Source organism: Benincasa hispida, chromosome 8 (assembly GCF_009727055.1).
Source record: "Benincasa hispida cultivar B227 chromosome 8, ASM972705v1, whole genome shotgun sequence".
In the NCBI taxonomy this organism is placed as follows: Eukaryota; Viridiplantae; Streptophyta; class Magnoliopsida; order Cucurbitales; family Cucurbitaceae; genus Benincasa; species Benincasa hispida.
This window is the reverse complement of record NC_052356.1, coordinates 50006015-50024235: the sequence shown is the minus strand read 5'-3', so window position 1 is coordinate 50024235 and position 18221 is coordinate 50006015. Positions and strand designations below refer to the sequence as shown.

The window sequence follows — 18221 nt, the reverse complement described above, 5'->3', positions numbered from 1 at the left end:
GAACGTGCTTGGCGCATTGCAGAGGCCAAACGACATACGGTGAAAAGAAAAGGTCCCATATGGGCAGGTGAATATGGTCTTGTCTTGGTCTTCTGGAGCTATCATAATCTGGTTGTACCTGGCATAACCATCCAGAAGCAGTAAAAGTCATTTCCATTTAGACGATCTAGCATTTGATCAATGAATGGTAGGGGGAAATGATCTTTCTTTGTGGCTACATTCAGCTTGCGGTAGTCCATGAAAATGCGCCACCCAGTGACGGTTCTTTGTGGTATTAATTCATTGTTTTCGTTCGGGACTACCGTCATGCCACCCTTTTTCGGCACACACTGCACGGGGTGACCCACGTGCTATCTGCTATAGGAAAAATGGCGCCCGCATCTAACCATTTAATGATCTCCTTTTTTATGACCTCTTTCATCGCAGGGTTGAGCCTACACTGATGTTCGATCGTTGCTTTATGGTATTCTTCGACACGAATATAGTGCATACTGTACGCTGGGCTAATTCCTCTAATGTCGGCGAGCTTCCAGCCAATTGCTCGCACATGCTTCCTCGGAATGCTCATCAATGAATTCTCCTGGTCTTCGTTAAGTTCAGAGGAAATAATAACTGACAGCTTCTCATTCTGCCCCAAAAAATGTGTACTTTAAATGATTCGGTAGGGTCTTTAATTCCAGTGTTGGTGGTTCTACTAGGGATGGTTGCATTGTTTTTCTTTCTTCTTTTTTTGTTCGCTCTTCTTCTTGGTTTGCGATCATCTCTTCTTCCTTGCTTGTTTTTGTTATGATCGCATTACAGGTAGCAACGGATGCATTTGCATCCTCTTCTTCATTCTCCTCGTCAAACTTTTCTTCTTCAATCAAATTCTGGTCGTCGTCTGAGTCATACAGGTCTTCTTCGTCTGGAAACTTCATGGCACGAATTATATTGAATTTGAGCTTTTGTCCATTGATGCTCAAAGTGATCTCCCCTTTATGCACATCGATCTGGGCGCAATCTGTTGATAAGAATGGTCGCCTCAAGATGATGGGCACATCTTTGTCGGCCTCGTAATCCAAGATGATGAAGTCGGGTGGTAGAATAAATTTGTCAACGATGATCAGCACGTCCTTCACCTTTCCGTCTAGATGCACTAGAGATCTATCGGCCAGTTGGAAAGTCATGGTTGTGGGCACAAGTTGCCCCACATTCAGCTGTTTAAAGATTGACAGAGGCATCAAATTGATGCTAGTGCCAAGGTCACACAATGCTTGCCCAATGTACAGTCCTTCTATGGAGCAGGGTATAGAAAAGCTCTCAAGATCGCTCATCTTTAGTGGAATGATTGATTTCGAACTTTGCGTTAAAGCCACCATGGAAAACTTACTAGCTCCCCTCTTCTTGGTTACCATATCCTTCAAAAACTTTGTGTAGGCAGGCATTTCCTCAATCGCTTCACTGAATGGAATATTAATGTGTAATTGTTTTAACATAGACAGAAAGCATTGGTACCATACCTCTTCATTCTTTTTCTTTCTAAGTCTCTGCAGCAAAGGTGGTAATTACACTCTCACGGTCCCTTTCTTTGTTGGCTTTGAGGTCGACGCAACTTCTGGCTCTATTGCTTCTTTTTCTCCTTCTTCTTCTTGCGTCACCGCAATTCCAGGTTCCACCACAATGGGAGTAATCCGATTGGGCTCCATTCTTTCCCCCTCCATAGTTTTTCCACTTCGCAATGTTACAACCTTACATTGCTCTTTACCTAATCCCCTCAGGTTACATGGGAGTTCTGTTGAACTCAGCAGAGCCCTTTGCGGTCTGTTCTTTAACTCACTTGCAATCTGGCCCATATGTAATTCTAGATTGCGGTGAATGTAGCCTGACTTTGAAGAACCGTTTCATTTTTCTCTATATATTGCTTCATAAAGCTTTCCAGGGAGAAAGATTGCGGTGGTTGCGAGCTACTTGCTTGATTGCTTGTTTGACCGTTATTGCGCAGGAAGAATCCAGGTGGCCCTTCTTTCTGCGCCACAGGTTGGAAATTCTGCTGCTGATTCTTCCATGTAAAATTGGGGTGGTTTCTCCACCCGGGGTTGTAGGTATTTGAAAAGGGATTATTTTTCACAAAGTAAATAAACTGTGGATTCTCTGGGCATTCTTCCATTGCAATTGTTGAGGTTTTTTTTTTTTTTTTTTGTGGTAATGAAAAAATAAACAAATGCGGCGAAGTTTGAAAAGAGTTGAAGGGGAAATGCAATGAGTATCGGTGAACAGGTTGAGAAAAGTTTCGGCTAACACTTCCTAGGATGCATTCATGCTATGTGATCATGCAACATGCATACAACAGTAAACCACCTCTTGGTGTGAATGCCACGGCTTTTAAGGCTAGAACGCATGCGATAAATGCGATAAGTCTATAGGACATACACATAGGCCTCTATTCTTATTTATGCGATGACAAAATGACACACACAACTAAGACGACCACATAATATCATTCCCATCTCTAGGATGCATATGATGCAGGTTGACAAACAAAGCTTATCTCTAAGACCCTATCTCTTATTTATGCAGTTATAATCCTTCTCTCTCGAGTCTAGATTCTAACTTAGCTCTCTCGAGTCATTAGGTTCTTTCTTCAGACTCTCTCTCGAGTAGCTCTAAAAGGTTATTTGGCACAGCATAACACAAGATAATCGCAAACAATGAACTTCCTAAGTCATGTTAGCTTAATTCTTCTCAACCCATTCAACTAGTTTAGCTACTCAAGCGTGCTAAGAGAGTGAACAGATGTAGAATAAGAACTTCCATTGTATAAATATAAAGATGAAGTACAAAATAACAATGCAAGGATAGAATAAAAAGCCTGGTAGCAATCTCTTGCTACCCTGGCGTTTATATTGTTTTTCTACTCGTGTTCAAAAGATAATCTCGCCGCTCTCTGCTTCTACACCTCAAAGTTCTCTCTCGAGTTACCCTGAGAAATTTCTGACATCTTTACTCTTCTCTTTCTCTGCCTTAAATAAAAAGGAAAAACTATGGACAAAGACATGCTAAGCTAACTGATGAATTCTTTAACTCGTGAACTGCTGAACCGGTTAACCCCTTTTCTGAAGGATGCCTCTGGTATTAATAGAGCTTTGGGGTGAAGGCGGCTTCTCTCTTATCATTGCTCAGATGGGATGGCTTTAATTCCCTTATTGATGCGTCGAATATTTGTCACCGAAAAGCTGAATGTAGTTGTTATCGTTAGCGGCTGTCAACTTAATTCGAATTTGACTGTCATCAACTTTTTGTTCCATCGTGATTAATTATACCTTTCACCTAGATGCACCCACCATGTTGCGTCGACCAAGTTGTGGCAGTCCTTCTTGGGAAAATGTTTGTGAACACAATCACCGCAAAGCCTTCACCATGAGCGCAACTTCACCGCAAGACTTTGCATTGATCGTGCTCGCAAACATTCGCCTAAGAAGGATCACCGCAACTTGGTCAGCGCAACATGGTGGGTGCATCTGGGTAAAAGGTTAATTAAGAGCGATGGGACAGAAAGCTGATGACAGTCGAATCAAAATTAAGTTGACAGCTGATAACGGTCACAAAGTACATTCAACTTTATCGGTAACAATCATTCGGCGCGTCAATCAGGAATTAAAGCTGTTCCATCTGTACAATCGGGAGAGAGAAGCCGCCTTTCACCATTAATGCCCTATAAATACCAAGTGCATTCCTCACAAAAAGGGTTGATCAGTTGACGAGTTAACCAGTTACTCCTGTTCATAGTTTTCTTCCATTTTTAAGGCGGAGGAAGAGAATAGTGGTGGCACCGGAGATCGCCCAGCGCAACTTGAGAGAGAACCTTTGGGCGTAAGAGCAGAGAGCGGGTCAACGCTCGCGAGAGTGAGAATATCTTTAGAGCATGAGTAAAAACAGTGTAAACGCCTGGCAGCAAGAAATTGCTACCAGGCTCTTTACTATACTAGCATTGTTATTTTGTACATCTTCATATCTATTTAATGAAAGTTCTATTTTTACATCTGTTCACTCTCTTAATAGCATGAGTAGCTAAACTAGTTGAATGGGTTGAGAAGAACTAAGCTAACATGACCTAGGAAGTTCATTGCTTGCGATTGTCTTGTTTTATGCTGTGCAAAATACCCTTTAGAGTTACTCGAGAGAGAATCTAAAGAAAGAACCTAATGTCTCGAGAGAGCTAGGTTAGAATCTAAACTCGAAAGAGCAAGATTAGGCCTGCATAAATAAGAGATAGGGACTTAGAGATAAGCTCTATTTGTCAACTTGCATCGCATGCATCCTAGGAATGGGAATGATATTATGTGGTCGCATATTTGAGTGAATGTCATGTTTTCATCGCATAAATAGAGATAGAGGTTTATGTGTAAACCCTGTAGACTTATCGTATATTTATCTCATGCGTTCTAGCCTTAGAAGCTGTAGCATTCAGGCCGAGAGGTGGTTTATTATTGTATGCATGTTGCATTATCGTAAAGCATGAACGCATTCTAGGGAGTGTTAGCCGAAACTTTTCTCAAACCATTCACCGCATATTCATCATATTTCCCGTTACCAACTCTTTTCAAACTCCACCGCATTCGTTATTTATTTTCATCAACGCAAACAACAAATCCAACGATTTATTTATTTAACTGGTTACCGCAAGTCTTTATAAAAATCACCACCGCAACTATTTTGAGAAAAGTTTATGCATCTAAATCCAATTTTAGCAAAAAGTAATCAAGTACTCATATTTCTTTATTTATTTACAATGATACTTTAGTGATTTAGAATAGTTGTTACCGGGGGCAATCAAATATTCCTTCACTGAAGCAAGACAATCCTAACCAAATACTATATGCAGAATAACTCTTATTCCTATAATCCATTTGGTTACTGCTTTCGGTCAAGATCTTTACTAACATTTAGTAATTCTTGTAAGTGTGACCTGCCATTTTTAGATCTTATAAAACGATATGAACATGCCCCTGAGTTAGAAGACAATATCCAAGATGGAACCATAAGACCTTATTTATTTCTGAAGCTTGGGTTGTTCTGAGTCCTATGTTACAACCCTTCGTAGGGATCGTCGTAGTAAACGACTAGCTAGTGCCCTCTAAAAACGTCAATAGGCACAACATAGGAATCTCACAGTTCAAAGTAATGGAGGAGACCATAGAAAAATGTTGACACATTTCCTCACCCACTTACTATGAACTACTTCCTCCATTCACCTTGTTATTGACCCATGCAAACACTTTTCGAATGGAGTAGTCGTAGTAAAAGCCACACGAAGCCGAGCATGGATCTCATGGTGTGAACTCTCGGGGACGCGAGAGTTTAAAAACTATATATCGAATATATTGTTAATCTCCCACTAAAGTGTTCTAAATGATTTGGGTATTCTTTTACTTAGGTTTATTACAGCTAATTTTTAAACAACCTAAGTCTATGTGATTTTATCCAAATATAACGTTTATATTTAAATTTCAACCTATGATGTCTAAGTGTTTAAACTAGTTTTAAACCTCACACTGCTCACACAAGCTCATAAAACCAGTTATCAACAGTCAACATTTCGGTCATAATCCCCAGGTAGGAAGCATTACGTAAACCGTCAACTTAAATACCCCCAGCCTTATACAAGATTGTGAACCAATTGAGTTTGTAACCAAATTTTATAAGATAACAATCTATTTCAACTTTTAAAACAACTTGTTAACCTAAGTGAGCATGTCGTTTATCTTTGTTATGGATTTTAAAGTCTAATTTCATTTTATAACATCTTATAAAATAATAGACATGTTTGCAAACCATAACATGCATCAAAGGCATTCAAAATTAATATAACACTTACATTAATTTTAAAAAACCCTAACACATGCATATTATACATTATAACTAATTATAACATACAATAATCCATGTAACATATTTTCCTACGGTGGATTTTTTGTGACATAAAATGTGATGATGCCATAAACTTGATGACATAGATTTGATGCTTCTATTTTGTGGAAAATGATCTTATGTCATACAACGCATGGATGAATGATAACTTTATTTTCTTTACACGATACTACTTTTAGATATGTGTTATTAATGAATGTTCTTGTAGTACGTTGTGCGTTGTCACAAGTTTTCTTGCATTGGAACCAAGTATAATTCCACCGCAAGTTTCTCGGTGTGATTCGAGGTCCAACACAGGGATTGTTCTAGGTTAATTGCGTTATATTTGTGATATATGCGACCGGGGGTTTTTCAATTTAATAAAATTGTGGTTTGTACATGCGATAAAGTAAATTGTGCAGTAAAGTAAATATAAGTGATAAAAATGCGATAATAAAGTAAATTGCAATAAAAGTAAAGTGTGATAAAATAAACCTAAGCTATGATGATATAAGATACAGGTTACATGATACAAGATTTAAGATACCGAGGTTGAGACTGACTGTGAAGAATATACAAAGATCATGTTATGCATTGGCAAGGCTTATGTGCGAAGCAGGAAGAGAAAGGATAATTAATATAAACAGCGCAAGTTTCTTAATTGCGTTAAAGATATAAGTATGGTTCCGTTTTCCCTTGGCATACACCTCTTAGTGATCGTTCGCGTTTCCCACATTTCTGTGGTGAAACAGGGACGAACGTAATGAACGCAAGGTTGCTTCCATCTCTGGAAGTACTTCTTGCTTTAGTTAACGCATTCTTCTAACCTTCTCTCGACAGATCAGATAGCATCTTCACTTCTGCTCTCACAAGTGAAGATGTCGTCTAGCAAGCTTCAGCTAAACATCTTTATTTCTTTAGCACAGATTAGGTTACTTGTTTAATTCATATTAATCACCAAGGGATTAAGAAAACATCGGGGACAAAGTGATTAATAGAAGAACAGAAATAGACAAAAATGTGGAAATGAAAGTAATCATGACATTTAATTATAAAATTAAGCGTATGATACATGGTTGTGAATGATTTAGACTAAGAAGATGAAATAAGAATTAGAAACATATACATAAGAGGGTCAATGTCTTGACATCGATCTGGATGGAAAGATTGCTTGCCAGCATAGATGGAGTGAATGGAAGGATTGTAACACGAAAATTGTACTATGCTACAAGCAAGGTTCAAGTCCATGTCCTAAACTTGTTGTCACAGATTTTATGCAATAATATGTGATACTACTTCTTGATATGCGTTATTCATGAGATTCTTGTAGTATATTATGCGTTGTCAAAAGTTTCCTTGCATTGAAACCAAATATAATTTCACCACAAGTTTCTCGGTGTGATCTGAGGTCGAACACAGGGATTGTTTTAGGTTAATTGCGTTACATTTGTGATACATGCGACTAGGGGCTTTTCAATTTATAAAAGATTTTTGTGTACAAGTAATTAAACATGCGATAAAGTAAAGTAAAGCGGTAAAGATGCGATAATAAGATAAATTGTGATAAAGTAAACCTAAGCTAAGGTGATACAAGATACAAGTTTCATGATACAAGATACCGAGGTCAAGGCTAGCTGTGAAGATTATACAAAGATCGTGTAATGCAGTGACAAGTCTTATGTGCGAAGCATAAAGAGAAAAGATAACTAACATAAACAGCGCAAGTTCCTTAATTGCGTTAAAGATATAAGTATTGTTCCCTTTTTCCCTTGGCATACACCTCTCGGTGATCGACCACATTCCCACATCTCTATGGTGAAACAGGGACGAACGTGATGAACGCAAGGTTGCTTCCATCTCTGGAAGTACTACTCGCTTTAGTCAACACATTCTTCTAACCTTCTCTCGATAGATCAGAATGACATCTTCACTTCTGCTCTCATAGGTGAAGATGCCGTCTAGCATGCCTTAGCTAAATGCATTTATCTCTTTAACAAATATTAAGCTACTCGTTTAATCCATATTAATTACCAAGGTATTAAGAAAACTTCATAGAGAAAACGATAAATGGAAGAATGGAAATAGACAGAAGAGTGGAAATAAAAGTGATCAAGACATTCAATAAAACTATTCAGCGTCTGATACATGATTTGTGAATGAAGAGATTAAGAAGATGAAATACAGTTGATGAATAGAGTTAGAAACAAATACAAATAAGTGCCAACGTCTTGGCGTCGATCTGGATGGAGATTTGCTTTCCGATGTGGATGGAGTGAATGGATGGATGAGCTTCCCTCTCAGGCTTACTCAACCAATAGCAAGGATCTAAGCACAGAGCTTCACAGCGGGGATTTGGCAGAATTGTACTGAGACTCACCTCTCAGCCTTGTCTCGTTTCTTCCTGGATTTCTTCCGATCAGTACTCAGCTCAGCCTATCTCTCAGTAATCTAGCATCAATTAGCCTTTGTGTCAAGTATATCTTCTCTGAATTCTATGGGGGTATTTATAAATCAAAAGCTTTGGCTCTTGGCTTGTGGACCCCACTTATTGTTATGGAAATTCCGAAGATGGAGGAATAAATATTTCTTCTGTTATGTAATCAGACCGTCAAATCTGCACAACGGTTAGTTGTACATGTGTCACAATCCTCCGCATTTGCATTACTCAGCTGCATCTTTCGATCGGGTGCTCGTATGCGGTGTTGTTTTTATTATCGTATGCAATTGAAATTCAGCTCTGGATCGACTGTCGCATTGCGCCGTCATTGCGTTGATCGTCTCTTCAATGTGGTTTGATGGGCGCAATGTGACGGAGATGCGTTATTCAGATTCTTGTTGAGCCTTGATCGCAAGCGGTGACTTAGTTTCTTGCAGAAACGAATAGAAATATCCTCTTCTACCATCTTGATGACGTTAGTGGGTGTAATTGCGATAATTCATAAATATTGTATTTCTAAGCTAATTTTCATATAATCGACGTATATTCCTTCTCTTTTGGCCGCAATATCTAAATAAGTCAGCATAAATAACTTGTATTTCTACAAGTAATCATACCCCCAAATTTAGATATATGCTTGTCCTCAAGCATATCTTCTATTAAGGCAATAAAGCTCAATTCTTATCCTATATTTTTGCGTCGATTGGCTGCTTCGAATATTACACTTAGGCACATTACTTGACATCGCAACTTCCTTCTATCCTTGCTAATTCTTAACAAGCCTTACTTTATTCTTCTATATAACAAAATTTTTGCTCAAAGATGCTTTTCTAGTTTAAAAATAGAATGTTTATCTCTTCTTTGTCAAAATGACTTGTTATATCTATATGCGGTGGTCAAATCTTGTGTCATTTATTAGAGATTGTTGATCATGGTTACACTCTTCGTTTTGGCTTGTTCCCATGGATGCCATGCGAACATCCAACTACAGTTGTGTGCCAATTTCAACTTTAACTCATGATATTTAGAGGAGTTGTCTCATGCACTCTTTTATATATTTTTTTCTTTTCATTTTCATACTGCGTTGTTCTTGGAAACCCACCTTCGTTTTGGCTTACCCCTATAGGTGTCATACGAACATCCAACTACGAGCAGTCTCCTTTCACAACTAAACTCCTATCGGGTTGGGAACATTTTTGAGGTTTCCCTTGCGCTGACATTGGAGTTTTGAATAAAATATATATATAAATATATATATATTGAAATGGACTCATTTTCTTAACGACTGCATATTCTTGATCTTATCTGCTCAGACCTTCCCCACTCCCAAATTTAAAGATGAGCAAGGTCCTCATTGCATTGTTTGGATAGACTAGACAAATACTTAGAATAAAAATTTCAAAAAGAAGGTTTCAACAGAACTTTGAAAGATAAAAGGTAAAGTACTGGTAAACTAAGAATTAACTAAGTGTTAGTCAGAATTTACAAAGTATGGAAAATGTTTCTAAATATAAACATATATTACATCATGGCAGTGCAATGAATAAAGCAAAAAATAAAAGATCAAGAACATCGCAAATATTGACAAAGGATGATAAAGAAAAAGGCACAGGCAAAAAGGAGTGAATATATACTCAATTGTATTGAATATTAACAAAATATACAAATAATTAAAAATTAATGCAATACAAAATTCTTGTCTGTACAAAGAATCAAAGAATTTAATTAAATAATGTATTGAATAAAAAAATAATATTGCAGAATGGCCGCATAAAAAAAATAGAATGTAAGGATTATTGCTGAGGAGCCGAAGGGTCTGGAGGAGGGTTTCGCGGTGATGCAAAAAAAGTCTCTTCAAAAAGCAAGTGTTACCTGAGATGCGGGGGCACCAATGGACCATGAAGGTATGCTGTGAGAAAATTAAAGTATTCATGGTTGCGCTCCACAAGTTGTCTTTGGTGGCGGTTGATCATATGAGTGTTGCGATGTATGTTGATCAGCGCCTCCCTTGATGTTGCAACACTGCGCTAAATATTATCAACTTGCTCCATTACTGCATCAAACCACTAGTCGAAGTAGGCTTGTTGTTGGTTGAAGAATTGCTGCTGTTGGAAGAGAAGTTGTTGTTTTTGGGTCAAAAGTGACCGCATTTCTGCTAACTTAGCATCCAGGGATGTTATGGAGGGTTTTTCCTGCGATGTCTCGCCAGCATCGTTTTGGGGTTGGGCAGAGGACCCAAATCATGTGGGTCATCAACTTACGGTGGTGGAATGGAAGGTTGCGGTGATGAGGCTGAGGGTGAAGTTAGGGTTGCTAGGTGAACAGCTGGAGAATTGGGAATGAGGAGAAGATTGGTAAAGTTTTCATGGAGTGGAGAAGAAGATTGTGCGGGTGGGCTTGAAGAGCTTGGAGGGCGAATTACTAAGGGCAAAAGGTCCAAAGGTTCTGGATCATGCGTTGTTGTCTCTTGGACCTTTTATTTTCCCTTATCTTCTCTGCGTGGTCTCTTAGTCTTTGGTTCCTGTGGCACATTGAGGTCGATTGCGAGCCTCTTTAAGGGTAGCTCAGGGCAATGTAGGGAGTCTTTGAGGAGCAACCTCAAGATCTTAATGTTAATGAGGCTGTGGACTTTAGGCATAGGCTCTTCATCAATGCCTACGCTGGCACAGACTTGAAACAGTCCACAGAAAGAAGTACTATCCTCGAATATGCCCCATCAGTGCTCTGAGCTGTCTTGCGATCAGCCGCCCTATGTCAATCGGTATGTCGCGTGCGATGCAACATGCGGCCATGACTCGATTCTTTGATACAGTCTTGTCATGTGTGGTTGGGATCAGCCGCCTCTTGACCAAGTAAACCCAAAGCCTTCCCTCCGGAAGCAAAGACTTGGATGCCAAGGTGCGGATTCCCTTGAGTGAAACCGATCTCTTGATACACTCTTGTCATGTGTGGTTGGGATCAGCCGCTTCTTGACCAAGTAGACCCAAAGCCTTCCCTCCGGAAGCAAAGACTTGGATGCCAAGGTGCGGATTCCCTTGAGTGAAACCGACCACTTCATGCACGGGCATTAATACTTGCAGCGCGTCCTCCATCTGCTGCTCAGTGGGATCATCGATAATTTTGTTCCCCGATGCATCCAGGTTATCCTTCATTTGGTATATCTCATTGATGTCCCTTGCGCTGAAGAACACCGTTTCTCCTTTGAAGGTCACCGCATCCCTGGTTCTGTGTAAACGCCCTCTGTAGAAGTCTCTCACTACCTGCGCACAATAATGGCTAGGCATTGGTAAAATGTGTCCCAGCCATGTTTCACAATCACACTTGTGATGAGTTCAGGTAATGGCGTTGGCGCGGATAGAAGCCCATCTCTATCAGCATGTCATCATTCTCTTTTCTCTTCGATGGACGCTTCCTTATCGACGCGGGCTTGCTACTTTCTGTGATTGCCTTGCCCTTTTCTTTGGCCAACACAAGGCAGGTTGCTTGCCTTTGCTTCTTCTCCCGCTCTTTGCGTTGTTCCTCCTTCTCGCGTTCTACGAGTTCTTTACCCTTCTTCTTCTGTAAGCGCCACCTATTATCTTCGTGCTTCTTCTCATTCTCTTCTTCCAATGGCTTGCTCCTACGGGTGTCATACGAACATCTAACTACGAGCAGGCTTCTTTCACAACTAAACTCTTATCAGGTTGGGACCAATTTTGAGGTTTTCCCTTGCGCTGACATTTTCTTAAAGATCACATATTCTTGATCTTATCTGCTCAGGCCTTCCCCACCCCCAAATTTAAAGATAAGCAAGGTTCTCATTGCATTGTTTGGATAGACTAGACAAACACTTAGAGAAAAAATTTCAAAAAGAAGGTTTGAGAAGAACTTTGAAAGATAAAAGGCAAAGTACTGCTAAAATAAGAATTAACTAAGTGTTAGTCAGAATTTACAAAGTATGGGAAATGTTTCTAAATATAAACATATATTACATCATGGCAGCGCAATGAATAACGCAAAAGTAAAAGATCAGAACATCGCAAATATTGACAAAGGATGATAAAGAAAAAGGCACAAGCAAAAAGGAGTGAATATATACTCAATTGTATTGAATATTAACAAAGTATACAAATAATTAAAAATTAACACAATACAAAATTCTTGCTTGTACAAAGAATCAAGGAATTTCACTGTTATCTTTTTTTTAATTTGATTCAGATGGGTGCACGCTAAAAATTAACACCGTGCTTCTAATACGCAAATACATTTTTGCTGAGGACGGGCAACAACGCATGCACCCCCGCAACACACCCCTTAACTAACACATTTCTAGAGGATACCTCAACATAGTGCATTTAGCTAAGGACGGGCAAAGACACATATGCGCACAACGCACCCCTCAACGCAATGTATTTGGATGTAATGGATGCAAGGTGTCTCTTGTTAACTCATAATGCACCATCATCGCATTACATACTAATTTTTCTTTTTACGTCATCAAAAACGCAAGTCGAAAAGACTTTTGGTGTCTCATGTTTCATCCAATCATTCACAGAAATTAAAGAACAGCATTACTAATGTATACAAATTAAAGGAATCTAAACATGACATGAAAAATTAAATTGAAGAGAATTATAGAAAGCATTAAATGCTACTCCTAAAAAGCAGTAAATAATGAGATTTAGAAAGCAGTAAAAGAAAACTGTAAAGAAAGCATGTAAACATAGATAGGGATGCTGATTGAAAGAAGTTCTCAGAATTTGGTTACACTCTTCATTTTGGTTTGTTCCCATGGGTGTCATACGAATATCCAACCACGGTTGTGTGCCAAATTCAACTTTAACTCATGATATTTAGAGGAGTTGTCTCTTGCATTCTTTTATTTTTCTTCTTTTCTTTTCTCTTTTCATATTGCGTTGTTCTTGGAAACCCACCTTCGTTTTGGCTTGCTACCACGGGTTTCATGCAAATATCCAACTATGAACAGGTTCCTTTCACAACTAACTCTTATCAGGTTGGGAATATTTTTGAAGTTTTCCCTTGTGCTGACAATTGAGTTGATATGAAAATGTTGTTTTTTTTTAAAAAAAAAATGAACGCATTTTCTTAAATACCACATAATCTTGATCTCATCTGCTCAGACCTTCCCCACCTTCAAATTTAGAGATGTGCAAGGTCCTCATTGCGTTGTTTGGACAAAATAGACAAACACTTAGAAAAAAAAAATTCAAAAAGAAGGTTTGAGCAGAATTTTGAAGGGTAAAGGGTAAAGTACTGCTAAGCTACGAATTAACTAAGTGTTAGTTAGAAATTACAAAGTATGGGAAATGTGTCTAAGTGAATGCATATTATACATCATCGCAGCACAATGAATAACGCAAAAAGAAAGATTAAGAACATCGCAAAGTTGACAAAGGATGATAAAGAAAAAGGCACAGGCAAATAGAGAGAATTGCTACTTAGTTGTATTGAAAATTAACTAAGTATACAAATAATTACAAATAATGCAATACAAAAATTTTGGGCTGTACAAAGAATCAAATAATTTAGTTTAAATTATGAATTGGATTCAGACGGGTGCACGATTACAAATTAAAACCGTGCTTCCATTAACGCAAATACATTTTTGCTGAGGACGGGCAACAACGCATGTATTCCCGCAGCACACCCCTTAATTCAAAGCATTTCTGGAGGATCGGGCATACGGTATTGCTACCAGCACATCGCTACCTCAACATAGTGCCTTTTCACTAAGGACAGGCAAAGAACATATACGCGTGCAACACACCTCTCAATGCAATGTGTTTGGGTGTAATGGACGCAAGGTGTATCTTGTTAGGACACAATGCACCCATCATTGCGTTACATACAAATTTTTATTTTTTTCTTTTTAATTCATCAGAAACGCAAGTCGAAAAGACTTTGTGGTGTTCATCGTTTCATCCAATCATTCACAAAAATTGAAGAACAGCGCTACTAATGCATACACTTTAAACATGTCATGGAAGTACACAAATGAATTAAATTGAAGGTAAATACAGAAAGCATTAAAGGCTAGTTCTATGAAGCAGTAAATAACATAATTTAGAAAGCTGTAAAAGAAAGCTGTAAAGAAAGCAAGTAAACATAGATAGGGATGCTGATTGAAAGAAGTTTTCAGAATTACCGCAATCACATCCCCCTGCAAGTGGTTAATCCTGCCTGCCTAAGTCAATGGTATCCATGCGTCGATCTATGTCGCCTCCGTAGTAAGGCTTAATCCGTTGACCATTGACTTTAAATGCGTTGTTCCCATCTAAAGTTGTTAGTTCCACTACGCCGTGGGGAAAGATAGTCTTGATTTTGAATGGCCCAGACCAGCAAGACTTCAATTTCCCTGGAAACAATCGCAATCGTGCATTAAAGAGTAATATTTGTTGACCTTCGACAAATGTCCGGTCGTTTATGCGGTCGTCATGCCACTTCTTGGTTTTCTCCTTGTAGATTTTGGCATTTTCATAGGCGTCCCTTCGCCATTCGAGTAGTTGGTTCAGTTGCAGCTTCCGTACTTTCCCCACACTTGCTAAATCAAACTTCAGCTTCTTGCATGCCCACATCGCCTTATGTTCCAACTCGAACGGCAGATGAAAAGCTTTTCCAAAGACCAGGGCATATAGGGACATACCAATTGGTGTTTTATAAGTAGTCTTGTATGCCCATAGTGCTTCATCAAGCTTGGGTGACCAATCCTTCCTGGAAGTATTGACTACCTTCTCCAAGATAGTTTTGATCTTTCTGTTAGAAATCTCTACCTGCCCATTAGTCTGTGGGTGATAAGCAGATGCAACTCGATGGCTGACGTTAAATTTAGTCAATAGGTTGGTAATTATGCAATTGATAAAGTGAGAGCACTCATCGCTGATTAAGGCCCATGGCGTCCCATATCGAGCAAAAATATTCTTCTTAAGAAACTTCGCCACTGTGGCCATATAATTCTTGGCACATGAGATGGCCTCAACCCATTTTGATACGTAATCAACTGCGACTAGGATATAATGATGACCTTCTGATGGTGGAAATGGGCTCATGAAGTCAATTCCCCAAACATCGAATAACTCACCTCTAAGATTGACGTCAACAGCATTTCATTTCTTTTAGACATATTCCCCGTTCTCTGACATCTGTCGCATTGCACAACGTGGGCATGGGCATTCTTAAACAGAAGGTCAAAAATAGCCACACTATAAAACCTTTGCGGCAGTCCACTGCCCCCCAAAATGTCCTCCATAAGGGGACTCATGACAAATCCCTAGAATGTGCTTGACTTCGTGCTCAGGAACACATCGACGTAGAATGTGATCAGGTCCAAGTCGATATAGGAATGGGTCGTCCCAGAAATAAAATTTGACATCGTGTCTTAGCTTCTTCTTCTACTGGTAAGTATAGTCATCTAGTATTTGACCGCAAACGATGAAGTTCATAATGTCTGCATACCAGGGAACATTAATGTCTACTGACATCAGCAGCTCATCGGGGAATCTTTCTTCAATATCTTTTTCTTTCCCTTGAACCTCGCAATTCTCCAATCTTGACAAATGATCAGCGACTTGGTTCTCGGTGCCCTTTCGATCTTTGATCTCTAGGTCAAACTCTTACAGGAGCAACACCCACCGTATAAGCCTTGGTTTTGCATCCTTCTTTGTCATCAGATATTTGATTGCAGAGTGATCCTTATACACCACAACGTTTGTTCCGATTAAGTACTGCCAGAATTTCTCCAGTGAAAATACCGCTACGAGCATTTCCTTCTTTGTGGTTGTATAGTTCTCCTGCACATCATTCAATGTTTTGCTCACATAATAGATAGGATGCAATAACTTGTCCTTGCACTAACTTAATATTGTGCCCACAGCATATCTGCTAGCATCGCACATCAACGCAAACGATTGCGTCCAGTCTGGCGCAACCAGAATGGGTGCGGTGATGAGTGCATCTTTCAATGTGTTGAATGCTTTGATGCATGCATCATCAAAATTATATTCTCGGTCAACTTCAAGAAGCACACTTAGGGGCCTTGCTACCTGGGAGAATTTGCGAATAAATCTTCTATAAAACCCAGCGTGTCCCAGAAAGTTCCTAAGTGTTTTCACGTTCACTGGTGGAGGTACTTGGAAATTGCGTCGATTTTCGCCTAATCAAATTCCAATCCTGCTTTCGAGATTTTATGACCCAGAAAAATTCCTTCTTCAACCATAAAGTGGCATTTTTCCCAATTCAGAACAAGATTCGTTGCCACACATCTCTTCAAGACTTTCTCGAGGTTAGCTAAACAAGAGTCATAATTATTGTCGAAAACTGAAAAATTATCCATGAATACCTCGACTGACTACTTCAAGTAATCTGAAAAGATCACCATCATACATCGTTGGAAAGTGCCTGGCGCATTGTAGAGTCTAAATGGCATGCGTCGGAATGTAAACATACCAAATGAGCACGTGAAGGTTGTCTTGTCTTGATCCTCCAGCGCAATTGCTATTCGGTTGTACCCTGAATAGCCGTCAAGAAAACAGAAGAATTCATTCCCCACAAGTCTGTCTAACATCTGATCAATGAACGGGAGTGGGAAGTGGTCCTTTTTGGTGGCCAAATTTAACTTTGCGATAATCCATGCAGATTCTCCACCCCGTAGTTGTTCTTGTGGGAATTAATTCATTCTTGTCATAAGTGACGATTTCCATCCCCCTTTTCTTCGGAACACACTGCACTAGCTCACCCATATACTATCAGATATCGGGTAGATGACATCTGCGTCCAGCCACTTCACTATTTCCTTCTTCACTACCTCTCTCATAGCAGGGTTCAAGCGTCGTTGTCTTTCTATCGATCCTGTCTTTCCTTCTTCCAGACGAATCTTGTGCATGAGGGACTGATTCCTCGAATGTCTACCAAGGTCCATCCTAAAGCCTTTGCGTTATTTCTCATGATCTGTATAAGTGCGTCTTCTTTCTCCTAACTCAACAAGGCAGAAATGATAACCGGTAACGTGTTGTTACATCCTAAGTAAGCATACTTGAGGTGCATAGGCAACAACTTTAACTCTAGCACGGGTGGTTCTTCCAAGGATGGCTTAGTGCGTTATGAAGTTCGTTCAGATAACTTGAGTGGTTCAAAATTTGATTCAACATGAATTACGGCACAATCCTCCTCCCATATTGCGCCGATTCCAAATTCTTCTTCCTCCAATTCTGCTAGGGGCTCGTGCCAAGGTTCTTCCCGTAGTTTCTCAATATATTGGCAATTCTCCATATCACTTGGGTAATTCAATGCATTGAAAATGTTGAACTTCACTTCCTGATCGTCAACTTTGATGGTGAGCTCTCCTTTTTGCACATCAATCAGCATTCGCCCTGTTGCAAGAAATGGGCGACCCAAGATGATAAAGTCCGCCGGGAAGATGAACATGTCCACTTGCATGAGTACATCCTCTATCTTACCCTCAGGATGTGTTATAGATCTATCGGCCAACTGTAGTGTGATCGTGGTTGGTTTTGTGTTGTCGGTATCCAGCTTCTTAAAGATTGATAAGGACATTAAACTTATGCTCGCCCCTAAATCGCACAGCGCGTTCCCGACCTTCTTCCCTCCTATTGAGCAGGGCAATGTAAAATTCCCAGGGTCCTTCATTTTGATGGGGATATTATTTTGAAACAGTGCACCATATTCATATGTTAGCGCAACTGTTTCATTTTCCCCAATCTTTCTTTTATTAGCAAGAATATCCTTGAGAAATTTTACATAGCTCGGCATCTATTCCAAAGCTTCTATTAAGGAAATATTGATGGGTAGCTATCGGAGAACGTCCAGGAACCTCTGGAATTGCTTGCTATCATCTTTCTTCTTCCGCCTGGACGGGAAAGGTGGGGGATCCCGCCTTACTTTT

General features: G+C 39.5%; 1 protein-coding gene across 1 annotated transcript; it reads right to left on the bottom strand.

Annotated features, from left to right (window-relative positions):
• Positions 1-17416: 17416 nt before the first annotated feature.
• On the bottom strand, positions 17417-17965 carry LOC120084103. The gene has a single exon (XM_039040005.1). The coding sequence runs from the start codon at positions 17963-17965 to the stop codon at positions 17417-17419; it is 549 nt and encodes a 182-aa protein (XP_038895933.1).
• Between the last annotated feature and the right edge of the window lie 256 nt (positions 17966-18221).

Bases quoted from the DNA above. Each gene is read 5' to 3' on its own strand.
- LOC120084103 (XM_039040005.1), bottom strand. From the start codon at position 17,965: ATGAAGGACCCTGGGAATTTTACATTGCCCTGCTCAATAGGAGGGAAG.